General features: G+C 35.7%; 3 protein-coding genes across 5 annotated transcripts in view; 1 reads left to right on the plus strand and 2 right to left on the minus strand.

The window, feature by feature from the left end:
• The first annotated feature begins 1,163 nt into the window (after nt 1-1,163).
• Nucleotides 1,164-6,917, plus strand: LOC149491401 (uncharacterized). Its single transcript, XM_089694420.1, has 5 exons — nt 1,164-1,436; nt 4,047-4,307; nt 5,563-5,664; nt 5,994-6,125; nt 6,386-6,917. The coding sequence occupies exons 2-5, from the start codon at nt 4,047-4,049 to the stop codon at nt 6,467-6,469; spliced, it is 579 nt and encodes a 192-aa protein (XP_089550546.1). The 5' UTR covers nt 1,164-1,436; the 3' UTR covers nt 6,470-6,917.
• On the minus strand, nt 1,982-3,570 carry LOC149491402 (uncharacterized). Of its 2 annotated transcripts, none has more exons than XM_089694430.1 (2): nt 3,273-3,570; nt 1,982-3,109 (listed from the first exon to the last, which is right to left on the minus strand). In XM_089694430.1, the coding sequence occupies exon 2, from the start codon at nt 2,991-2,993 to the stop codon at nt 2,484-2,486; it is 510 nt and encodes a 169-aa protein (XP_089550556.1). In that variant the 5' UTR covers nt 2,994-3,109; nt 3,273-3,570; the 3' UTR covers nt 1,982-2,483. The 2 variants fall into 2 exon arrangements, with proteins under 2 accessions (XP_089550556.1, XP_089550565.1); XM_089694439.1 differs by having other exon boundaries at nt 1,982-3,085; nt 3,253-3,570.
• A 3,698-nt stretch (nt 6,918-10,615) lies between the features above and the next one.
• The window catches only part of DUBAI (Deubiquitinating apoptotic inhibitor), a 52,848-nt gene continuing 36,312 nt past the window's right edge, over nt 10,616-27,151 (minus strand). For both annotated transcript variants that reach the window (XM_089697538.1, XM_089697546.1), the window contains exons 9-13: nt 23,854-24,033; nt 12,235-12,372; nt 12,019-12,086; nt 11,341-11,743; nt 10,616-11,085 (exon numbers count right to left, since the gene is read on the minus strand). In XM_089697538.1, coding sequence (XP_089553664.1) covers nt 10,674-11,085; nt 11,341-11,743; nt 12,019-12,086; nt 12,235-12,372; nt 23,854-24,033 — 1,201 coding nt within the window. In that variant the 3' untranslated portion in view covers nt 10,616-10,673. The remainder of the gene's footprint in view (nt 11,086-11,340; nt 11,744-12,018; nt 12,087-12,234; nt 12,373-23,853; nt 24,034-27,151) is intronic.

Below are 27,151 nucleotides of genomic sequence, written 5' to 3' on the forward strand. Positions count from 1 at the left end.
CCGCGTTTTCAAAGAAAAATCCGCACACTTCCCGTTCCCGTGGGATATCCGGGATAAAACCTATCATATGTGTTAATCCAAGTTACCCTCTATATGTGTGCTAAATTTCATTATAATCGGTTCAGTAGTATTTGCGTGAAAGATTAACAAGTAAACACACACATACACATCCTCACAAAGTTACGCATTTATAATACCTACTAAATTTCCCCCCGCAGCTTCGCGCATGTTTTCAAAGGAATTCCCTCATAGTTCCCGTTCCCGTGGGATTTCCGGGATAAAACCTATCATATGTGTTAATCCAAGTTACTTAAAAGTAAAGAAAATTTTTACTTAGAAATTATATTATATTCTTCAAGAACCACGCTATTCATTGGTGAAATTGGAATAAAAATAAATGGTTTAGTCATTTTTAAAATTATCGTGCAGGTATACAGACGGACCGTTGGGCGGCTTCTAATATTGAAACTTGAAAGGTTTAAAGACATACATGAAAGGATTCTCGATAACGACAAACATTTCAAAATCAAAATCATCATAATCTGCCCAGCGCGGCCGAGGCGATTCTCAATTTTAGCGAGATTAATAACGAACAGCAATTTTTACTATATAAGGCTGGTTTCACTGCTGTCCGGGAGACTCGTACGGGCAGTCCGTGCACTGAAGGCCCGTACAAGTCACGCCCGCCGCGCTCTGAAACGTGGGTTCATTCAGTATGATAGTGGCTTTGTACGGGCTCTCCCCGGAGCGGGTCGCGTGCGCACCAATTCGCGTCGCTGCAGTGAAACGATGTTCTAGTTCCTCCATATGTGCTCCCGCTCCGGGCGCCCGTAGTAACAGCCCGCACGGGTCTCCCTTATGTACCTACATCCTACATAATAATATAGGGTCCTGAAATTCCCCAGCTTCACATAACATCGAACCAGACTCTCGCTTGTAAAAGTTCTAGGACTAACCAATGCACTAAATAGGAAGGTAGTAGAACTAGTAGATGTGGTCCCTTTTATACTGTAAATATTACATAATTCCAAAGTAACTATTTCCGGGGAATGACCGTTAATCATATTATTGCCTATAGGTACTGGCAGAGACAGACCCTTTTTAAACGAGACCATAAAATAGTACCTAAGCCCAGCCTATAATTTCGTCAATCGCCAACAGTTGCCTATTATGACCCTTAGTCACGTAGACACATGTATTATTCACTGCAAGCGTGACACGTTTGTAATAGACACATTACGATATCTGGGAATCCTTAACCAGATACCACATTGGCACAAGTGCCAAGGCTTTGGTGACGTAACACGTGAAAGTCGACGGGTCTCGACCACCACTTGCCATCAGATGTTAGTCGACTCTGTTACTTAATCGCAGTACCTACACGCGAACCACTGGACAAGTTTTAATGCCAAATTTAAGTGCGTATATTTAATAAGGTAAGATAAAAAGATTTTTACTTTCTTTTGTAAATAACTTTATGTTTAAGTTTAATGGCGATTTTATTAAAATGCTAGGTATATAGCGAATTATTTAGGTACTTATAACGTATATTTAAATGTAACGAAATTTTGTAGTATGAATTACATAATTTAAGATATAAAAATTTTTAATAATTAAATGCACAGCCCTTTATTTATGGTGCGCACTGCTCAGTAATTTTTAAAAGCCCGATTTCGCAGGTTTTTACCAAACGTAAATGTATTCCTACTGTGGTGACTAGTTTTTATGCAATACTTTGTTAGTTGCTATTGAAGCTAAAATATCACGGTCTGTTAACTTACATACACTTTGCATATACAATATATTGTACTACTAACCTAACTTGTGTCTACTAAATAACCAACCTACTTACTGTTAAAAACCTCAGAGATAATAATTCAGTTTACGTTTATCCATCAGGTATATTCTTCAGGTATATACCTATCTACTATACTGATTTTGACAGTAACTATTTGATACTTACAGTACTTTTTGTAGTTACAAGAAGAGCTGTATTTCTGCTTAGGGTACCATCATTACGATCAAAAACATTTGAACGTTATAATAAAACTATATTTATTTATGACGTTGGCCTTATGAACACTCATTATTAATTAAGTAGTTAATTACTTTAATTTATTATTATCCTCTGAATCACCATTGAAAAAATAGGAAAAAATAGTAAGTAGGTACAAACAATTCAGGGTTACTGCTTTTATCATGTGTATTTTTTTGTTATTAATTAAGTTTTTTAAGTTTGCTGCCTGAAGAAGCATTAGGAACTGCAGTTGTAGATAAGTTTAACTGCACGTATATTATAAGTGAACAATTAAATTAATAGGTCTTTATTTAAACTTACATAATAACAACACATATATTTAATCTACCATTACAAAATTGCACATTTAATAAGTAAGAAATGCGTGCATTTATAATTTAATAATCGATTAACTAAAAACACAAAGTCTTAACTATTGTTTATTGCTGTTCGTACACAAATATTCTCACGCAATTTCATTCAGATAAGCATTAGCAACGACCATGAAATAGAGCCATACTTCTAAAAAAACAGTGATTACCAGAAAACAAAGGACCAAAACAGTAGTCGACAGTTTCTTCACGACACATGTACTTTCCATGAAGAAGCAGGACATTGGCGCAGCGATAGAGAGACCTATAAGTATCAAATCCATTGCGAATATAATCCAAATAGACACCGCAAGAGGGCCGGGTGAGCCAGACGTAGCGCCCAAGAACATAAGGAAACTGGCAATAGTGAGCAGCAGTGACGTCAATCCAATAGTTAGAAGAACACATTTCTTCACTGTATCATCGACCGGTGCCGTGTCACTTTTGAAAAAGAATGCCGTAACGGCTTTTTCTACCAGACCATAAAGCACGATTCCAGCTATCCCCGTACCACCCATCCCCAATCCGAATATTGATATTAAATACGTAGCATACTTTGGAGGGAACATTCCAAAACAACGCGTTACTTCGGGCATATTATCCATCTTCTTTGATTTACTTCCTTTAATTCAGATTCTAAGTAGTTATAGTTTAATTTTTCAAAATATGATATAAGGCTAACGACATAATAAAAGTACTAAGTACAGTGCCACAAACTTATCTGACCCGGTGGCAAAAACTGGAACTACGTGCCGCCATTTTGAAATGTCACATTTTCACAGACTTTTCATACGGAATATTTTGTTTATATAAAAGAAAGCGACATCAGTGACACTGTCACCGGGTCAGATAAGTTTGTGGCACTATAACTCTAAAATACAAACCTGAAACCTGACGGACGCCTGATGTTGTCATATTTTAACAGCCATAACCACAGGCACAACAGGCATACCCTTAGGCCCAGATTATATAAAAATGTAATAAAAAATAATTAATGTAATAATGGGTACGAAAAAAGGTACCTACATAATAATATGTATTTGTAGTGCAAAATATTGTATTCACTTATTAATAAGCTCAATTAAACACTGCGTTACTACCGCAATTTTAATTTAAAAGGTATTTATATTAAAACTATATTGTAAGTAACCTACTCACAGAACCTACAACTTATTTTCCGACAAATAAGTAAATAAGTAAGTATCGCTAGCTGTACAGTCACTGTACAGTACACACGCAACAATATTAACATCTATCCTGTGTATTTATCAATGCAAGATTGACAAGAATGTTTTTAATTTTATATAAGCTCCCGCAAATTACTAAACGTTAGGCAATATATTCTGCTTAAATCTGACTCAGCCTATCAGCAATTAATAATGAATGGAAAGAAATAAATATTTGCTTTAATTTTATCAATACCATTACCAATTACATATCCCATTGAGCCCCAAGTGGCCCGATCGGTCCACGACACATTAGATTTTCTTTTGTGTCTGTGATTCCGGGGCCTGAGTTAGTATATTGACGATACGTACCTACTAATCTAATATGTTAATGCGTCTGCTTCTAGAAGAAATCTTAAGTTATCAGTTTCATTTTCTAAGGCTTACTTAAGTTCTTATTACACTTTGTTCATACAAGCCTATTTATTTCAGATGTACTCAACGCTAATTATTCTATGTATGTGTTCAATGAATGCGCTATCTTCACCAGTCGACTATCCTATCAAAATCGACCTGCCAGTGTACGACCGGCCCGGAGGCCCTTACGCTCAATCTGCTGACGTTCACTTAGCAGAACCATTGCTAGCTGAGAATCATCCTGGCGATGACACCAAGTATAGACTTGACTCTAATTTAATCACAAACAAATTCGAGACCGCAGAAACAGTCCCGTATAATGATCCTCACAAACAGGTGTGTAACTTAGAATACTGTAGTTTTCCCCATTTCATTCAATATCATATTAAAACAACGGAGATGTTAACCTACCTTGGACCTACCTTACCAGTTTACAACCATTATAATATTTTACGTTATCCATACTAATATTATAAATGCGAAAGTAACTCTGTCTGTCTGTCTGTTACTCAATCACGCCTAAACTACTGAACCAATTTTCATGAAATTTGGTATGGAGATATTTTGATACCCGAGAAAGGACATAGGCTACTTTGTATCCCGGGAAAATAACGCAATCCCGGAAATTCCACGGGAACGGGAACTATGCGGGTTTTTCTTTGAATGCGCGGGCGAAGCCGCGGTCGGAAACCTAGTATGTTATAACACAAATTATAATTTTTTTATGTATTTCCTTAAAATTAAAAATAAGTATTCTGGCTTTATGATTATATTACGTCTGTTGGGTCAGCTAGTATAATATTTATTTATTTAACTACTAATGAGCCTTAATAATCTATATACATATAATAAATCTGTAGAAGGGTCAATTCTGTACATTGAAAATATTGAAAAAATAAATAGCAGGGGGTGTTACTGGATCGATACCAAACCCAAATATGTGATTAAAAAAATTTTTGTCTGTCTGTCTGTCTGTCTGTATGTGAAGACATCACGTGAAAACTAACGGTTCGATTTCGATGAAACTTGGTACATATAATTATACCTTATTATCCTGGGCGTAAAATAGGATACTTTTTATCCTGGAAAAATACGTAGAAAAAAAACAATCTTAATTTTTCAGTTTTATCCATAGACGTTGTTCTGTAGAACCGCGAACACACGTTGGGTATTATTATAGGCCTAGCCGTATTTGGGTCCAATAGATATTTATAGGATGTTATTGTCAGAGTTACTCAAAATGGAGAAATAAACCATCCACGCGAAGACCGACATCCGCGCGGACGGAGTCGCGGGCGGAAGCTAGTAAATAAATAAATAAATAAATATATTTATACTAGCTGACCCAACAGACGCTGCCTAATGTCCTCGTGCGAACTGTCAAACCCAAGTTTAAATACACATATGTTTTAAAAAAAATATTGTCCAGCGCAAATTTCTTAAGATTTACTTTCATAAGATCCTTCTCGGAATATATAATTTTATCGGAATAATAATCATCGGAATCGGTCTAGTCGTTCACACCTGATGCCGTGACCAAGGGTAATTATAGGCATTCATTTTTATATAATATAGAAAGATTATTTTCTAGATCGCGAAAGACCCAAGCATACACCTGGAGTACGAAGGTCTTGGAAGCAAAACGCTCTCCGTGAAAGAAAATGTTCAGCATGTTGCTGCAGGGCTGCTTCAAGTACGTAAATTAATATTATGTACTGTAGCTATGTTCCTCTCCGGTTCTTCACCAAAACTAAAAATTTCGCTTTTGCTAAAATAACCCTCTCAGCTCAATCGAAAATTCCTACCGTTAACCGGTCTCGTAAATAAAATAAACTATGAGGACTATGTGTAATAATGATTCGAAATATATGTTTGGTGAACATGTAGATATCTATTTGTTAGTATTTTTAAGTAGCATGGCTTGAGCCTTGAGGCTTGAACCTATCGATCTCAACATATAACGAAACGTACATATTATTACACTTCTTACAAAAATATTTAATTACACTTTTTTATAAACAGCCAAAACCAATCGTAGACACGATAAAAGAAGACGAAAAGTATGGAAACGACGGTGACAAATTCGCTAGTGCGGGCCGCGCAATCGTCGGAGGCGCTGAGAGCATTTCAAATTTCATCAATTCGTTAATCGCTGTAAGTAAAATTAAATTAAACATTTATAAAGCCCCGACCTTATTGTGGTGGAAGCACCCATTATATATTTGAAAGTATTTACTTATCAAGTCCTTAGATTTGTTACCCATATGGAGGTAGTTGTGAAACAATATTTAATCCACCATTTTGAGATACAAATACACATAAAAAAATACTTATTAATCATATAAATATATGCAATTGCACTAGTATGTGCTAATATGTTTGTATGTATGTATGTAATCTTTATTTCTTTTCAGGTGCCTGGATCGATATTGAGATCAATAACGCGAACAGCATCCGAAAAACTTAACGCATTTGGTGGTAAACTTGTAGGGTTATAAACATTTGTTTGTTATTTTTGTAAATAATAGTTAAGTAATGGTTGGTAATTCTTCCCTTAAATTTAATTTTGGGATAGTTTTAAGTAAATGAATTTAAATAAATATTCACAAATCGTTACGAATGGATTAATCAATAGCTACATATTCGTCAACCTAATATTATTATACACGTAAATTGAAAATTAGATAATTTTCAAGCGTTTAATTATTAATAACGTTCTTTAAAATGCAACGACTGTTTTAGCCAAGTTATAGCATTTGAAATACATATGCTCCTGCGGAATTGAAATAACATGTTGATTATTTTTAAGTATGCGCAACTATTATTAATTAAACACGCCATAATCTATATCGGAATAATTTTAAAACATATCAAGTTAAAACCATCAAAATGTAAGTTGGTAAAATGTACAAAATTTTATACGTTATATAAACGATTTAACTGAAACATTTTTTATTTGATACCTGTGCACTTTAATTTGTGATAACATTAACTACAATAAACAAAAATGGTTTATTGTCTCATTTTATCTATAATATTTTATGCATTTTTGTAACACACAATCTTGAACTTACAAGCTCTAAGTAGGTAACAGAAAACTACATTATTTCATAACGCAAAATCTACAAGTAGGCAGCGAGTGTCAATTGGTCACAACCAAGAATGGAATTATTAAATATTTAAAATTATTTATCGCGCTTCAAGGTTTCATAAATTGTAAATTATGAATAGTAATTTATTTTCCAATGTTATGTTAGTCTATCGGCTATCATTCTATCTATTTATATTTATAAAATTATCAAAATTGGTCCAATAGTTTTTGCTGAAAATAATATTGACAACTTTGTAATATCTACTAGATAGTACAACAGATAATAATAGCTCCCCAGCTTCACAACGTAATCTTTATAGTTTTATGATCCCGATAAAAAACCCGCATCAAAATCTTATATATAAAAATGAATCGCAAAATGTGTTGGTAAGCGCATAACCCGAGAACGGCTGAACCGATTTTGATAATTTTTTTTTTATTATATTCCTTGAAGTACGAGGATGGTTTTTATGTAGAGAAAACGTAAATATGTACCACGGGCGAAGCCGGGGCGGACCGCTAGTCATTAAATAAAGTGTTCGTTCAGTTTTTAATTTTATATCTATCATCTACAGTTCAATTTCGTTAGGGATATGTTGACAACAGATAATTTTGTAATAGATACGAATAATGCATTATGCAACGGAATGACGTAACAATTTGCTAATAATACACGCCTACCGATACAACATTTCAAATACGATATATTTTAATACCATTCCGTGTTTTTTTTAATGAATTAACATCAATGTGACAATAAAAAGCATACTAAGGACTCTGCTAAATAGGATAATAGTTATTTCAAAGAATACTTCTCAAGAATATATAAAAACAATTTCACTTCAATTATCAATATTATTAGATGTGTTAGAATGGATAGATTGTACTCAATGTTACCTCACAAAAAGACGAGATAGACAATAATTTTGAATGATAACTAGTTAGTAGGAATATTATACTGATGGATAGTCAATAATAACATGGATATTTATATCAATTAAATCTTATATATAAAATTCTCGTGTCACAATGTTAGTCTGCATACTCCTCCGAAACGGGTGGACCGATTCTCATGAAATTTTCTGTGCATATCGGGTAAGTCTGAGAATCGGCCAACATCTATTTTTCATATGTACCACGGGCGAAGCCGGGGCGGGCCGCTAGTTATATATAATTAACTAAATAGGCTCATTCGTTAATTATTCATAATTTGTATGAAAATGTCTCGAAAGCTACAAGCACCACGATACAAGTAGAGAGTTACAAGATAACATTAGGTATGTTCACAACTTCTTGAAAATATACATTATTTACAAATTTCGCTAAAATGTACTGTTATGGATCAGTAAATGTGCCGCTTGGTTGCACCCGCGGGCAAAATCAAGAATATTTCTATAGCTTGTGTTATTCTGGTAATTAAATAACATCACTGCTAAGTATCATCAAAATCCGTTCAGTGGATTTCCCGTGAAAGAGGGACAAGCATACATACATCGATCCTCACAAACTTTCGCATTTGTAATATAATATATAGTAGGATAGTAAATAAGTAAACCAACAAAAAATAGGAAGAGGTCGTCCACCGACTAACTGGACTTCGACCATCAAAAAAGATTTAATGACGAAGGGCCTGACGCCTGAAGCCGCAAAGGACAGATCATTGTGGAGAAGGAGTGTTGGATGTGCCGACCCCAAATAAATGGGATAAGGCAAGGGAGATGATGAGTAGGATAGTAAATAAATGATGAATAATGTAAGGCTAGTGCATTATGCACTGTTGATTGGAATCATTTCCACATTAATCACATAGAAATTTTTTATATATTTTAACCATCGCAATAGCTAATTAAACATTAGACACGTTTAATTCCACAATTTGCATAGCATTTTTCTTCTAATAATAATCTGCTTAATCACTTTTGCTCGAATGAACAACCAACATAAATACAAAACTTTCGCCTTATTTATTTGAGACTAGATTTCCGCCCGCGGCTTCGCCCGCTTTTTCAAAGGAAAACCCGCATAGTTCCCGTTCCCGTGGGATTTCCGGGATAAAACCTATCCTATGTGTTAATCCAAGTTACCCTCTATATGTGTGCTAAATTTCATTGTAATCGGTTCAGTAGTTTTTACGTGAAAGAGTAACAAACATCCATACAAACTTTCGCCTTTATAATAGTATTAAGATATACAAGCATAAGAAATCTTTATTTTTATGTTAGTATGCATGATTAATAATTATCAATTGCAGAGCGCATGCGCAAGATCCACTTATGAACGAGAGTTCTTTGCTTCTTTTATTATTATTTTTTTCTTTAATTATGAAGAGAACTTTCAGTCATATATAAAATATTTTAGTATAAAAAAATATACTAAGTTGGAATTAAAAGTTACGCAAAGCAATAAAGGCGGGGAAGGAAAATGAATAACATACAAATTTTGCTTAAGAAATCACATTCAAGTATATTTATTTGTAATTACAAAACTTCTCTGCTGTAATGATGAATACCCGAATAAAGTATCCGCAAACTCAAGTGCAAAATCAATCTTCTACAATTGTATATACGAAATAATATAAATATATTTTTTTTTCAACTTCATAGTGTTTTTAAATAAACCATACCGAGTATCAAATCATCGACAGCTGTAAATGCCGTACAACTTAGCGATAAACATTTCATTAAAAACCACATATTTATACAATAAAGTAAAACTAGAATAAACCCCAAATCTTTTCCCTTATGGTAGAGATGGATTATGTTTTCCCAGCAAACATGACGATGAATAATATAATTATAGTTAGTAATTAAATATTATAGACTACTAGTTTTATTATCTATAATAATTGTAATTACACGAAACGAGTTGGATATATATTATAAAAATAACTCAAAAACAAAAACAAAAATTTACATCTAGCTCTATCAGTATAATACATAACATATTTCTAAATCTACTCATAGGTATTGTGATACATTTATAATATCTCTAAATATTCACCATATAATACAGGTGCCAATGTAATTAAGCCTTACCCGTGACGGTTTGAAACATAAAAAGTTGGTAATGATCGGGTATTAATAACCCGAATGCGCTATGTCTATACTAAGATTATTTATATTCGAACCCCGATCGTCGGCTTATTCGCCGGCGCCGGTGTGCGAGCGAGATCTATTGTTAATACATAATACGGTTGAAAGAGAAATCTATCATGTGATCGGGTATTACATACCCGTGATCTTAAATTGTTGCGCTTTACGCTTATTAATATTCTTACATATTATTTAAATAAGAATATGAGAAAATTAACATGTTCCTGCGTCTCGCGCTCGCATTTAATTGGTTTTGTTTGACGATCGACTTAACATGGCACCAATCCGTCGGAACGGCTTACAATACATCTAACATATAGTCTCGGGATCGAACCGGCGAGACGGAAACGTCTTCATGCAACACTAAGTGGGGAAGGCGGCACGCGCGGTGCATTACGGGCACCGAAAAAGCGTCGAACAAAAAATAGCGTGGGGGCGCCGCCTTGGTGAGTCACTCGCTCACTCGGAGTCGACGTAGTCCAGCACGGAGAAGTCGACGAACTTGTCGGACCTTAACCGTCACGGGCGCGTGCGGCACAGGTTGCGCACGGTCTCGACGTACTCCTTGTTGTGCGCCAGCACGGTCTCGTGCACGCGCGGCGGCAGCTGGTCCAGCGCGGGCGCGGCGCCCTCCTCCACGTCGGCGCGCCGGTAGAACAGGATGTACGGCGTGCTGGCGCGGTTCAGTTTGCTCAGCTCCATCTCGTCCGCGACCGTCACCACGTCGTCGTTGTACATGAACCACTGGTCGCGGTCCTTGGCCAGCGTGTAGTAGTGGCCCGAGTCGAGCGTGGTGCCCGCGTGGATCACGGCCGCGAACAGCACGTACGACGAGTGGTCCTGCTGCGAGCGCACCGTCGGCAGCGTGATCGTCGTGTTGTGCAGCACCGACAGCATCAGCTTCGTCTGCACCTGCAGCTTCGCGTTGAACCTGCCGATGCGCCGACTGTGTTCAACTTCAATTCATATAGCAAAAATTCTATGGTCTAAGATATTGAAGAGATTGATCAATAAAATATTTATAATGAGTATTAGTAATAGTTTTTTTATTGTAATAACCTCATTTATTTTCCAATATCGATTACGCCTCATCATTAAATCCGAAATAAAATGAATGTAAATTTATCAAACAAAAAAAAAAACATTTTGAATCTCCTAAGTCCTAACCCAAAACCTAACAACTCACTTGAAGTTCTTTAACACCAGTATCAGATACTTGGGCGTCGTTTCGATGATGACGCTGCGCTCGGCGTCGCGCAGGCCGCCGCAGTCGTTGCACTCGTACTGGTTGTCGCCGGTGAGGCTCTCCTTGGAGCAGTAGTACTCGAGCAGGCTCTGCACGCTGTGCTGCCAGCCCTCCGGCTTCTCGGGGAAGGCGAGCTGCAGGTCGCGGAACACGTCGCGCGAGAGCGACGACGAGCGGCACTGCACGCACTCGATGCGCGTCAGCAGCACGCCGCCGAACATCGAGTCGACGAACGAGTCGCGCTTCAGGAACACCGTCTCGTTCATGCGGAACCGCTTCCTCTGCAAGCCCATCGTCCCATCGCCGTCCCCGGGCCGCTTCAGCGCGCTCGAGCACGAGCCCGCTGTAAAACCACACACGGTTACTATACAATCAAACATCTAAACAAAAATAATTACAAAATTCGAATCGAATTATAAAAATAACTTTTGTTGAGGAATTAAAGATTTTCATCACGCAGCGGTCGCTGCAAATTGTGCGAAATATTATAATAAAAAAATCGAGTTTAAAATCCGTTAAAATCTTTAATTTCTAAATGTATAATAATCGCGTAAAATCAAACACAAGAATAACTTTTGTATTAATTGGCCCATATCGAAATCAAGTTCAGGAACCTACCGGCGGTGCTGCTGCCGGGCCGGGGCGAGCAGGAGCGACGAGAGCGACTCGGTTCCGAATGCTCTTCGCTATAAAAGAAAATGTTTATTTAATTCATTGAAGTGTATAGAAATACGGCATATTATAATTAAAATCCATCTAGTTGAATATCATAGCAATTCATCAATGTAACGCATAGAAGTCAACATAATATATAGCAATTAATTAACTAATTACCTGTAGTGACAAGACGGCAAAGCCTGGGCGTGCGGGTGGATGAAGCGAAAACGGTTCGCATTCAACACCGCCGGGCGCGTGTAGTCGAAGTTCCGATCGGAGCTGTGCTCGTAAGATTGCAACAACTCGAACAGGTACCTGGAAATATATTACCTCCAATTCAATACGCTTCAAGCTTATCCTCGTAAGAATCACTGAATTTGAATAACTAACAAGTTTGTGAGACTCGTCGTTATATTTTCTATTTATTTGAACGCAATATCGGATTTTTATTTACATTGGAAATGTAAAGTTCGAAGAATACTATCTTGATATAAAGATTTGTCTATATAGGTAGTATTCTTCGAACTCTTTTAACCTAGATAGAAAAATATTTATATCTAAGTAGTATTCTGCGAACTAAATCGGTATAATAATACCTACAAAGTAAATAAACATGAACATAATCGTAGAAGAGCTACGGCTATTAAAACACATTTTTCACAGATATAAGAGGGTATCATATTACTCTCATCTATAACTAAAATAGCTGAAATAAATCTACTAATATTCGATATCAAAAGTTTTAATAGTTGTCAAGAAATTTAATCCACCTAAGAGTATTTAATAACTGAATCCTCCATATTCAATTTCTTTGAAATTTTTCTCAGCCATTTCTTCTTCCCGTTGCTTTATTCACTAATCAAGAAAAACTACAAATAACAAAAAATCTACACTTCGGGCACTTCAACCGTTGAAATATAAATACCACAAAGCGATGCCGGGTCAGATTGCTTGTATGAAATTAATATTAATATTTATCTCCATTTATTTATAACTTCGCAAAGAGCCATATTAGTTTTCTTTTTTCCCTTGTAAAACGCTTGTTAATTTGCTTTGTTTTATTGGGTATTTCCAGACATTTTGAAAATATAAAATACGTTGCAAACGCTGGACGAAACAGTTTATTATTTCTCACCGGAAATTCGCTACGGGCTGTAAACATTCTTAGAATTCCCTTTATTCTAGAGATATATACCTATATATAATAAGAAAAACAAGCTTCCTTTCAAGGAAAATCTTCACTTAGCTACGCCTACTTACAATTTACGCGCAATAATGAGTTACACGAAAAATAAATATGTATATCAGATATATTTAGAAAATAATTGCTATGAGTATGTATAATGTATATTGATTTTAGGCTTACGGCAATTATTTGAAAAAATAATTGCTATAAGTATGTTGATCATAAGATTATATCAATTATTTTCATAAAAATGTAACAAATAATATTTCAGACGATATTTTTTGGAGGATGCTTTATTACAAAAGTAGAATACTTAATATGATGAAAAATAACGACTTCGGTCAGGCACGTGTATCTAGGATACTATTCTACAGAAAAATAAACATTCAACAGTAACAGCGAACATTTTGAAGAAAAAAATATACTTTTAAGTAATATTCAGTCTGGTAGTAATTAAGAAATTGACAGCTAAAATTGTCTAACCTATAGTCTAACCTATAGAACGACTGATATTCTATATTTTTTTAATTAAATGAGAATGTAATATTGTATAAAAAAAAAACAGTATAAGCTTACTCACATAATTTGGTATCAAAGTTTTAAAGTGCAATTTCGTAATTATGAAATACCGATCGATAGTACTCGTATACCGTTCAATCAAGTAAATTGTATAATAGGATTAAAAGATGTACCCTAAAGCATTCCAAATTATATTTTCATACCGTAAATTTTATGTTGAAATTTCAAACATTACCTAAATAAATATCTAGTTTAAATCTGCTTTATAAAAATAAGTCGGGTTTTCCTTCCTGACGCTATAACTCCAGAACGCACGAACCGATTTCCACGGTTTTACATTCGTTGGAAAGGTCTCGGGCTCCGTGAGGTTTATAGCAAAGAAAAGGTGTATCTGGTGGCGAAACGGAGTTCGTCGGGTTTGCTAGTCTCTTATGAAAAGGCCTTCGATTCACGTGGGCCTGTATATGTAGTAGACCGGGAGATACTGACACAAAATTTCGAGTCATTTGTAACAGGATGGCGGTTCTACAGGGTTCTTAGTACGCAATGACAATAAGAAAAATGATGTTGTGAACGCTGGTACCGGCGGCTTAGTCGCGTGGGCGTTAGTCGAACTCGTCGGAAAATAGCGAAAGTCAAACGATTTGTAACAGTATGGCACTTATTTTTCCTGTAAGTTTGAGGATCAACGAATATAAATACAAAATTTCAAAGATCTAGGTGTTGGAAATCTTCACTTATATAAATTAATACTAAATTAATTTTTCAAGTATGACAGCACTTTTTCCCCCTACTAGAAGTATGGCAAATATAATAATGGTCACATTTTATCAAATACTCTCCAAAAATCCAAATGCAATACTGGTACAAAAAGTTTGGCGAAATAAAAATTTTTTGCAGATTTTCGGCGGTATGGCGACCATTTGGAATCGTCCGAAAAGTATGGCATGGCGATTTTCGTAAATGGCTGCACGACGATGGTTACCTGTGCAAAAGTTAGCCTGATACAAATGGTTGAATAATTGTTTTATTTAAATCAACACATTCGCGTCGGTATGGCGGGCTGTAAGTCACACCGGAAAAGTATGGCATGACACTACCGCCTACTTCTTTTTTATGGGCTATCGGTAAATTCTAAAATTTTTGTGTTACAAATCGTTTGACTTTCGCTATTTTTCCGACGAGTTCGACTAACGCCCACGCGACTAGTCCGCCGGTACCAGCGTTCACACCATCATTTTTCTTTTTGTCATTGCGTACTAAGAACCCTGTAGAACCGCCATCCTGATACAAATGACTCGAAATTTTGTGTCAGTATCTCCCGGTCTATAGGTATCCGATAACAAAAGCTATTATAGAAGTTTTATTAACTTCCACGTTTGAAAACTCAGAAAATGCTCCGGCAGGTATGGGACGAAAAGCAAAAACTAATAATTGAATCATTGGCGTAAAATCGATAACTGAAGCAAGTCTAGAAAATCCGATATAAAGCGCGATCCAGTATTGAATATTAGTCACGCTTCGTTAGGCTTTGAAAATGGTGAAGATTCAATTAAAACACCATTCATACAAATACTGTAGTGAAAAAAAATGTTTCAATAATTAACATCGCGATGATGCTTACATTTTATTATGTAGACATGTTAATCACAACAAACATTCAAACGGAAACAAACACAAAGCAAGCATCGTCAAGTATATTGCAACCGTTTCCAATACTAGTTTAAAATTGCGCACATCTAAAGTTAACCTATATGTCAGCTAATAACTGTGACCGTTCATATAGTACGACATAAAAGAGATGAAATTAATTATTTTGGAACTAATTCGTTTTTCATTACCTGGCAACCCTGAATTGGCAATGTAGCTGTCAAGTTGAATAAATATTTGTTGTTTTTTTCGTGAAGTGGAGAATTATTGAGATAAAATTGTTATTTAGAACAAGAAATTTAAATAAAAAAGGAGACATCATGAAAAAGGTTAAACGTAGCGGTGTCCGTGATGTGGTGTATAAAGTTTTTATTCGGTGTTTGTCCGAATTTCAAGCTGGAAATTTATTGACTGATTTGGAAAACGTTTACAAACGTACAGCAGAATATACGGGTGAGATTCCATTTATTTTTGCTCAGTACTACGTAAAATAGAATATTCCATTAGTGACGAGTGTTTAATGTATGTATGTATGGCGATTATTACGTTTTCGCAATTTAATTTGAGGTTATTTGTATGTAAACAAAAACTAGTTTTTATAGTGCGACCAGCACAATTTGAGTCAAGAAGTTATATCCAATCCAACCAGCCTCAAATAAAGTACCTAGTTTAGATTTTACTACATAGTATAGTGATAACTGTTTTCATACAGGTATTAATCAATCAAACCATAAGAAAAAAAATCATATTTACTGTATCATATTTACAGATACTGAAGATGCCCCGTACCCTCTTGCCAGTACTTCGAAACAGAGTGATGATCAGTCCTTTGAAGGAGTAGAATATTTAGATTTTGATGAATTACATTAATGTACAAAATTTATCTACAAAAAAAATAAAAATATGTGGTTTTCAAATCGCCTTGTTTTTTTCTACCCGACGGACCCAGAAAGAGGGTAATGTGTTTGAGCTGCATGTATGCTTGTTTGTTTGTATGTTTGATTCTATGTGCGCCTCTGCAGTCTAAACACTTGACCGATTTTTATAAAATAACTAATTCCAAATACATTTAAGTAAAATTTGACCTAGGTCAATTAAAATACTAATGTATTTTTGTCTTAAATTTACACTATTGCTACAATGAAACAATTATAACGGTTTAAATCGCGGTATTTATTTTAGATTATATTATATAGATTTTTGGATTTTTATTCTATAGTATCAAGATCGCTTGCGTCGCAGTATCAGTGTTGCTATATGAGCGACGGTGGCGCCCTCATTTATTTTCATCTCTTTTGTGTCGCACTGTACATTCACCGTACACTGTTGGTTTAGTGGGCCCAGCTACAGCCCGGCAAAAACTGAATGCTGCTCTTGTTGGAACATTTTGTTTGACTGTAAACCGTAATAAAGTAATACAAAACTGTATACAAGTACTTCACTATACAAGAAAATAAATAGCGGTCAAAAATGTGATTGAATGCGACCTGCTAATTGAATTGTAACTGCAACGAGTCTGCGATTGATTGATTACGATCAAACAATTCATTTCTAACAAACAACAGAAAAAAACTGATCCAGGAGAAAATTTTACCCATTAGGTAATATTCGTTGGAAATGTCTTCAAAAATCTGTCATTTCATTGTTAATTTGATGGGTTTTAGGAAACTAATATTTTAAGTCGTGATGGTATGGTCAAACTCGTGGCAAGCAATCTGTCAAGCAGCCCGGCAAGTAGCCCGGCAAGCAGCCCGTGCGTTTACGTGGGCCAAGCACAATATTCACATGCTCGCGAGCATGACATTCAGTACAAACATGGGTGACGATCTGGACGTACAACTTGAGAGTGCAACCGAACGTGTGAACAGGCGCACAAGCACAAACATATTCAGCCTTTGATGTTAGTCAAAAAACCGACAGTCGTCCCGATCGGTGGCAACCGCGAGTACAAACACGGGCGCATGCACAAACAGCATGTTTACATGCTTGTGCTCGTTGAATGTCACTTTGAACGCAAGCGTCTGAACCCACGATGATATTTTTTTTTTTTTTTTTATTATTGGCAATACAAACGTCGTCACACGATCTGCATTTTTAAGTTTATAATTTATAGTAGGAAATAATAATGATAATGTTGTGTCTGTATAAAACCGATGTACATTCGAAATATTTGTGACAGAAATCGATCTATTTTATAAATAACTTTGTTAAGCTTTCGACGCACAATTTTAGGTTTTCAATCCCCTTCAATGGAATAGCGAAATGCGGTGACGTTTATTGACATTTTTTTGCAAGTGAGGTAGCGCGCACGAGCAACTTTGTCTCCGCAACTATTTTGTCTCTCCACCCATGGGCTAGTATGAAAGTGCGCGCAGGTAGCGACGCAACTCCCCATACAATTGATGGGAGAGACAAAATAGTTGCGAAGACAAAGTTGCTCGTGCGCACTAGCTCTTAAAATTCATTTGATACCTCAGAATTTATAATCGATTCAACCGACCACCGGTTGATCGCTTTATAGCATATTATTATCCTTTTGGCGGATTCTTACTTTAATTTTAAATGTAATTGGCAAAAAAAAAATTTTTCATATATTATATTTGTACACTTTATGGCCTTTCTGCATCAAAATAAAAAAATGCTCACAAAATTACATCCTTAAATTTTATTATAAAAAATCACGGATGCATCTGTAAATTGAATGAAATAGGACCGAAAGCAACGAAACCGAGCTGCTTCTTTGAGGACTCCTTATCATTTCGTCTATCATTAAACCAGTGTCAAAATAACGAAGCTAAAAAGATTCGTTATTCCAAATTTATCCGCCTAAGATGGAGTTCAGTAAATAATACCTATACACTATTTAAAGATTTTGTTACACAAAAATTGATGCAAACAATCATTAAATTAAAAACCAAGACTAACTTGTACGTTTATGTTATAAAATTACAGCCTCATCATAATCGCGAAGTTATAACTTATTTGAACGTCTTTCTGCCCGCTCAGCTTTCCATTTGATTGTATTATGCAACTCAAACACCGTTTTATATACTCTGCGGTCTGCTTAACAAATGTGCTGCGAAATAAGAAAGACAAATCCACTATCGCAAACTTAGATCAAAGCTAAATGTTCATTAAAGTTTGCATGTATTACGCCCATGTAAATCTGAAATGTGCTGCACCGATATTTAGCCCAGGGCTACATTAGGGAAAACTGTTTAATGACAGTCTCTGAATGTTCATACGAATCCACTCTGTGAATTGCTGTCTAATCGAAATTTTATTGCTAAAGGCCCGGGAAAAGATAATACCTCTGTAAGGTTTATGAAATCGAAAGAAGATAAAAAAACTTTATGAACTACAACTCGAATTGTGAGTGCTCGAATGCACGGCTCAAACAATAGGTAGAAATATGATTGTGCCGCGAATATTACAAAATACCGTCAGATCCGATCATCAGAATAAAGTGAATATCGGAAATGTTTTGTGTGAAAATATTGCTCCGCTGTGAATCAAAGTGCAAAATTTTAATTTTAATGCTCGCTTATGGCTTTCTTTTCTATTTTGTGCATTTCAATTTCTATTGTCTCACGATTCGAGACTTATTTTTCAATGAAGTTATTTACAATTGAATTGAAGAATTTAAGCGTTTCTGTTTATTATTTATTATAAAGGAAAGTACAGACAACCAGTTATTTTAATTGATATTATCTCAGTCGATTGTTGTTCCAGAACGTGAAACGTGAATACCCAATGTAATATCTATTTTAACATTTTCACGTCAATTGTGTATGGCTCCAACTTTACGGATGCACGACTGCAACTAAGTCAATATTCCGCTACACATGTTTACATGACAGTTTGTGGGAGTAGACCAGTGCCAATGCCTTCCAAAATGATAATTTTGGAAGGGTCTTTATTATGTCCTAAATACACTGTAATTTATTTGATTGAAAATATTTATTTTTGAAGTGAAAACTTCTTTAGCGGCGTTGAGCACTTTTTCTGTAATGGGTATAAAATCTTAAACTCGCGTCAGGACACGTGACCTGATCGAAAAAGCGTAAGACGGATACCATTCCTAAATATCAAACATGCTCAACGTTAATAATCAAGTTTTCACTTCTGCCGGCACTCCCAGAGTGCAACCCGTCTTTTTTTAGGGTTCCGTAGCCAAAATGGCAAAAACGGAACCCTTATAGTTTCGTCATGTCCGTCTGTCCGTCTGTCCGTCTGTCCGTCTGTCACAGCCGATTTACTCGGAAACTATAAGTACTACAGTGATGAAATTTGATGGGAATATGTGTTGTATGAACCGCTACAAAAATATGACACTAAATAGTAAAAAAAAGAATTGGGGGTGGGGCCCCCCATACATGTAACTGAGGGATGAAATTTTTTTTTTCGATGTACATACCCGTGTGGGGTATCAATGGAAAGGTCTTTTAAAATGATATAAAGTTTTCTAAAAAACATTTTTCTTAAAGTGAACGGTTTTTGAGATATCAGCTCTCAAAGTCGTAAAAAGTATGTCCCCCCCCCTCTATTTTTATAACTACGGGGTATAAAATTCTAAAAAAAATAGAGGTGATGCATGCTAATTAACTCTTTCAACGATTTTTGGTTTGATCAAAGTATCTCTTATAGTTTTTGAGATAGGTTGATTTAACTGTAATTTATTATATTTGCTGCTACGGAACCCTTTGTGCGCGAGCCCGACTCGCACTTGGCCGGTTTTTATTTTACTTTAATTTCTCCACGGATGTGCGTATGCTTAGTGCACCAATCCCACTTTGCGTCTTTTTTATTTATTTCATAGAAAGGGGCTAAGACTTAAGAAAAGCTAGGAATAATCTTTCTAAAATATCTCACGAACCTTAACGTTCTTTTGACAATTGTGCAAAGGCAAGAGCCTTATTTATCTGACGAGGCTACCGTTCGATGTTATGAAACCTAGGTATTCAATGTTCATTTTGAGCAACTTGCATTTGTTCCAATTCAATGAAAAGTCTGTGCAAATGAGACTTATAAGGCGCGGGACATATACAAGCGGCGCGGCGCGCCGCGGGCGCGCTGCCGGCGTGCATCGGGTGCGCTATTGGCATTTTGTATGAAATAATTTTGGAAAGGCGCAACCTTGACGCAACCTTGGCACAACCGTGGCGTGCCGTCTCGACGCCTGTCCAAAATTCTTTCATACAAAATGTATAAGAAGGACGTGGTGCAAAACAGATTCAAGAGGTGCGCTTATGGCACGCCCGCGCCCGCGCCGCTTGTGTTTGACCCGCGCCTTATACTGTTCTTAAACAAAAGAACGTAAACTCATGATTTTGAAAACTCGAGAACATCGTTGAATATAAGAAAGTCGAAGAAAGTAGCTATGAAGTCACGTAATTTATCTAGTCCTTGGTTACAAGACTTACAACAAGGGCATTACAAAACCTTATCTAACGTTGAAAGAACTATAGGTTGTACTCGTGTTGTATTCACAAGTCTTATTTCCATTTCACCAAATTCGTGTTTTACTTTCAATAATGGATCTCACAGGATGAACATCGTTAAAATCAATTAAATCCGTGTTTATAGATTCAAAATTATTGTCCGCAAAAACAAATATTATTATTTTACATTATATATTTTAATTTAAATTCACTAATATTTTGAGTCCCATTGTTATCCATAATCTAACGACATCCGGCTCTAGTAAAAACATCTCGACCTGTAACTTTATCCCAGGAAGTACTCGAGAGTCTACAATAACCAAAGTTCATATAATTTGCATCATTAACAGTTATGGGTAATGCTGTACGGGCGAATTGTTCATACAGTGCCAATTCCTGTTACGCGTGTGTATACAAATTCTAGAGGCCGTCATGCTATCAGCTATCCTTTTACAAAGGAAAAAAAACATTCAGACCCGCTGTAAATAAGGCACTTGAAATTAACGCCGGCAATGTCTATGACTGTAAGCGGGGTATCGTGCTGTAAACACACATTAAGGCGTTAGAGCTCTGAAAATTTTATGTTTAATAAATTATCAGTTACACAACAGTCCCTGACGAGGATTTTTTGTTTCACTGATTAGTATCTTTTTAAATACAAAATGCGAGGAAAAAAGAAGGTGCAGGGGGAGAGGTTTGAGATCCGTCAAGTATCCTCAAGGTTATTAGCGCATGTAAAAGCCTTAACGGGGGTATGCGTGCCGCCCGTTGCTTAGAAAAACAAACCTCTTCTATGTGACCAAATTCATAACAATAAGTGCGTTATTGTACTATTTCTTAAATTTTGAGCGGGCCTTTGCTATTCTTATCGTATTGTATTTATCTTATTATTAATTGATTTTGTTTCTTAGGCGAGATTTACAGTCACGTTTGTGACACATGTGAACACACAGTTATAGCAAACAATTTGCAACATGCGACGCTTTGAATGATTTGTGCCAAAATGCCAAGATCCACAAAATCAATGCGTGTTTCATAATAAATCAGATCATACCTGGTCATCTGCAATACCTTCTACCACAAATTTACTATATTCGTGTAGCTATAGCCCGTTCGCAGCCGGTCGATTAGCTCTAACTTTGTAGTGGAGCACTCGATGTATGTTGAGTCTCGATCACGTTTTTACCATACCATATCTCGAAAAAGTCATTTCCTCTCGCTCCTTATAGTTCTGATTTTGAATATAACCGAGTTTCAGTGGGACATGTAAAAATTGTAGAAACAAACTCAACCTAGTAACTACTAAAACTAGACGAATTTTATGTCAGAAACAATAAGAATGCGACGTTAAAACTTTTAGATATATATAAATGCATCCCCTTTTCAGCTTAAATAAATAAGGATTTTAATCTTTGTTAATATTATCATAATTTACACAAAATACACCAGGAAGAGACTATAAGTCGATTTCACGTTATTATTTCAAAGGCATCGAACTGTAAAATGTTTCTGCACAGTAGTTAATTAAGTTTATTTTTGTATAACAAAGCTGTGTCATTGTAATATGTTTCGAATTTAATGAAGGAATCACAATAAAATTCAATGTAGGTTTAACATTATCGCATACGGAATGATTTTGGCCATTTGGTAGAGGATTTGAGGGTTCAGTAGTTTCAACGAAATTCGACAGTATTACGCTTCTGTTTGAAGGCTATCTTCTGTGCGAGGATTTCCCTGATTAGAGTCGGCCCATTCATAACATAATAGAAACGCACGCGAGGCATGGATAAAAGCGATTCATTAATGCCGAAGCTCGTTTCGCGTGATACAAACGCGGACTTTATCAATACATGGCATTTCACACGCGCCGACGGATTGTTCATAATGCCCAATACCTTGTATTTGTCAAAGATCAAAGACAAAATAGTTCGACATGGCTAATCAAGCCCAGTGGGAAAATAGAAATATAACAGCTCGCTCTGCTTGTTTCGCGCATACGTAATGTTCAATTTTGGCTTGGTTTCTGCATTAACTGATTAATTTTTAGATATATCAGCGAATACGTATGTATACATAAGTTGACTTATTATAAGTATCAAACATAACTTCAAAAGATCGTAACGATAATCATAAGTTAAATAATTAAATTACAACCGAAATCATGTCTTAATTCTTATCGATTTACCCAGGTAACAGAAGGTTAGAAAAAAACAATACAACATTGCACTCAAATATATGAATTACCTTTAGCTTTTCTAACCTTACGAAACTTGAACAATGACGTGAGATTAAAATTTTCCAGTCCTATTATAGTATGGGACATCTCGTTTCTTTATGGACAAGAAGATCATGCGTCTTTCTCGTTCCAAATATTTCTCTTTACTTAAATACCACCGAGAATCGAACCCAGCAGCAGTAAACTCGCGTATACAACTATTCTAAAGAGGCCATCAAGAGGACTAACTAAGCACTAAGAAATCATTTACTTTTTATAACATTTTCTTTAGGGAGTTGTAACTCGAACCCCCCACTTGTACGCCAACCTGTTACCTAGTTCGATAAAATTGCCCTTCCATCACGAAAATACTATCTTACCCCAAAACCTCGTTCGAGTTTAGCGCAGTTCAGCATCCGCGAACGGAACTCCAATTTTAAAATTCGCCTAAAACCCATGAGGTATTATTATAGAGAGGACACCACGAACAAAATCTGTGCAACAAGCGCGGCGAAGCGGTCCGGCTAGTGAGTCATACACTTTATCGATATTCTGCCTCTTATTACTTATAAATTAAAACCAATCAATCTAACAAATAAATATTGTTTATCTTATTAAAAAAATATGAATAAAATCATCAATTAAAACCAATCAATGTAACAAAAAAAAATGGTTTGAGACGATTGACTCTAACTCGTGTTACAAATAGTTTAGTAGAGATGCCCTCTCTAGTACGTAGTACATGGTAACTCAATGCTAAAACCCTGTAAAATCCAGCAACTCACCCCAAAAACTCCGAGCTGTCGTGCTGGTTGTCCCTCGTGAAGAACGGCGGCTTCACCACCGAGAAGAACTCGCCCGGGTTCAGCTTCGTAGTGATCGAGTGCATCATCTTAGCGAACAGCACGCCCATCTTCGACCAGTACGGCACTGCGTTCATGTTGAGCACCACGTGGGTGCTGAACCTGTTGCGGACAAACGTGCTGTTACCGATCGATATTTACAAACAAAAATCTGGATTTCAAACTCAAACTCAAACTGAAACTCAAACATTTATTTATTCAATTAGACTTCTTCTAGAAGCACTTTTGAAACATCATTAGGTACATATTTTTAAGATTTACCACCGATTCGGAAAGCAGTATCTACGGAGAAGAATCGGCAAGAAACTCCATAGTTGCTCTTTTTAATCATGTCAGTTTTACAATTTTACAAATTATATATGTAACATCATATATTATAGTAATATATTTATTACTAGCGGTCCACCCCGGCTTCGCCCGTGGTACATATTTATGTTTTCTCTACATAAGAACCATCCTGGTACTTCAAGGAATATAATAAAAAAAGAATTATCGAAATCGGTCCACCCGTTCTCGAGTTATGCGCTTACCAACACATTTTGCGATTCATTTTTATATTATAAAAAAAATAAAGATAAGTATAATATATATTTATTATAAGAAATCTGGGACTTTACTGACTGGAGATGTTTTTATAAGAAATCCAGAAATGACGCATGATCATTTGGTAGGTTAGTTGCCCATAACTATTCGGAACATTTTAAGTAGATACTTTTTTGAGAAAGCTCGTAGTAGCCAAGATTCTGTTTGAGTAAGTCTTTGAGAGGGGGTTCTGTATTGCCTGGATATATACAAATATTTTGCACTTTGCACATCGAAAGACAATTTTAGAAGAACCGGAAGTTGTGGTTGTGCTTTTAAAATCAAACGGTTAAGTATATCATATATGGATATCTAGAATACCTACGTATTTGAATGATATTCAAAAAACTAGCTTCAAACGTAAGCTTAGAATTTAGGTATTGCTTTTTATTTAGCATGAGTGATTTTTCTCCGTTTAATATTCTGTCAAACTAATTATACCAACTTTGAAACAGGGAACTGTAGTGCATCGTCTATGTAATAGAGACTTTATTGCAAAATTCTTTGGTATACCATTTTTAAATTGACACTAATATAACAAAGTCTTGCAAGAGACACTTCGCAAAGAGAAAACAGACAAACAATTTTTATTCTCAGTAAATAATGTTATTTAAAAGTGGACGTACATTCACTCGACAAAGACCGTCCATAACAAAAGCTTTTATATTACAAAGTAAATTAATTTAATTACGCTTTATTAATATTTTAACCAACATTCCAAATAATTTACAGCATATGCGGTCATGTAATAGAATCAACCTGGTATCAGAAGAACAAAACGTACATGTTTTAATTTTCGATACATTCATAATTCATTTCATAAATCAGAATAAAGTAACATTTAATCTGTATTATTATTTCGCTATTTAATTACGCTTTCGTATGAAACAAAAAGAGTAATTACTTTTAAAAATAGAGCACAGGCTAATTGATTACTCGTATGAAATGTTTCAATAAATGAACATACGTCATTTCGTCGGTTTCGAAATAATTTTTATGTACGTAGACCTTCGTCTCTAAGCTAGATAATCGATTGTAGATTACATACAGATTAAATGAAATTTATAAATTTAATTTATGAAATGCTAATTTGCAATATCAGCTAGTACGCTTGTGAATTTCACTTCTCCGTATTTCCCTTCCCACCACAAATCTCGGATATCGTAGTTATATCAAATTATCGCCAATTACAATTATAATATCCTATTGGAGATGCAGAGAATATTATAAAGGCCTGTATGCATGAGAATATGTATAACATTATATAATAATGCTTATATAAGAGTGCTCGTATAATATTGCGGTTACAATAAGACTTCCAAGGGTTCTAATAAATTCGCAAATACACATGTGTTATTATTTTATAGGTATAACAATACCATGTTTTGCTCAATCCGATTATATAGAGTCTCGTTTCATAGAGAATGAGTGAAATATTCCAAATAAATAAAATAAAGGGAAAACCCGGCGGAACTGTATATTTTCATTCGCTTTTGTTCAATAATATTATATTCGCTTTGCGTTCGTAAACAAATAAATGTAAACATATGTATAAATGAAATAAGTAAATATTGCAACATAATTAAAACAGCAACAGGCAGAACACACACACAATACTGTGCACATAAACAAAGCAAATTAAAATGGTGAAAAGGCAGGAGCGAAACCGTCGCAAATAAAAAAGTACAAGGAAACAATAGCGTCAAAGCAATAATTGTATAAACGACAGTTCGGGTGCAAATTAGGTGCTCTCGCATCGAGGGATTACCGCACCCCCAGGAGTGGTGGTGCTTACGTGCAGGCAGTCAGCCTTTCGCATGACTAAAGAGCCGGAGGCCAATATATATCCCTTAACCCTTCCGCTCGCACCGTCCCACCCGGGGAGACGACAATCTTATTTGACAATCTTATTTGGCAACACATTCGCAACTAATCGCCGGTGATGCTAATAGACGTCGTTCGGCAAGCCTGAGGCGTCCGCTCGTACAGCCTTTTAGCGGCGTAAAAAAAACAACAACAAAATTATCACATTCACTCCATCTTTTAGAGATAAAACAATTGAAATAAAGTTCGGTACGGATATTGTAATTTTAACGTGGGCTATTCAAGGTATTTCAATTTCAGTAGTTGTACTGTTAAGAAACTATGCACTATGCATTTTCATATTAAATTTCTAGTTTTAGATACGTAACATCCGACACAAGCTTAAAACTGTCTGTGGTCAAAATTGTCGTCACAAAGTCGCTCTCGAAAATGAACTAGCTTACGAGTTTCAAAACTGTAATGTACATTGCATTGCAGTTGACTCCGCTGATTTATGTCAGGTGTAGGCGACTTTGCTACGAGTGAAGATACTGATTTTACTAATACATATATTGAATACAAGGGAGTCGTCTTTCGCAAAGAGATAACGAGTCCACGACGCTATAAAGCAAATCAGCTACTGTCGATAGAGGTTAGTTTAATGGCGTCCACACGATGCTTTTAAGCTCAAAGGCAAAATATTTAAACTCAAATAGAATTCGTCGCCTCCTATTAGCAGCGCTGTACAGTCTATTCAATTTGTCAAATAGCCTTACCGTTGGAGTAACAGCAGCAAAATAAAACATAACGTAAATAGCCTAATAAACCAGATTAC

This window comes from Colias philodice, chromosome 1 (assembly GCF_061535455.1).
Source record: "Colias philodice isolate Cphi_HAF_F1 chromosome 1, ilColPhil1 Martin Lab GWU primary, whole genome shotgun sequence".
Lineage (NCBI taxonomy): Eukaryota > Metazoa > Arthropoda > Insecta > Lepidoptera > Pieridae > Colias > Colias philodice.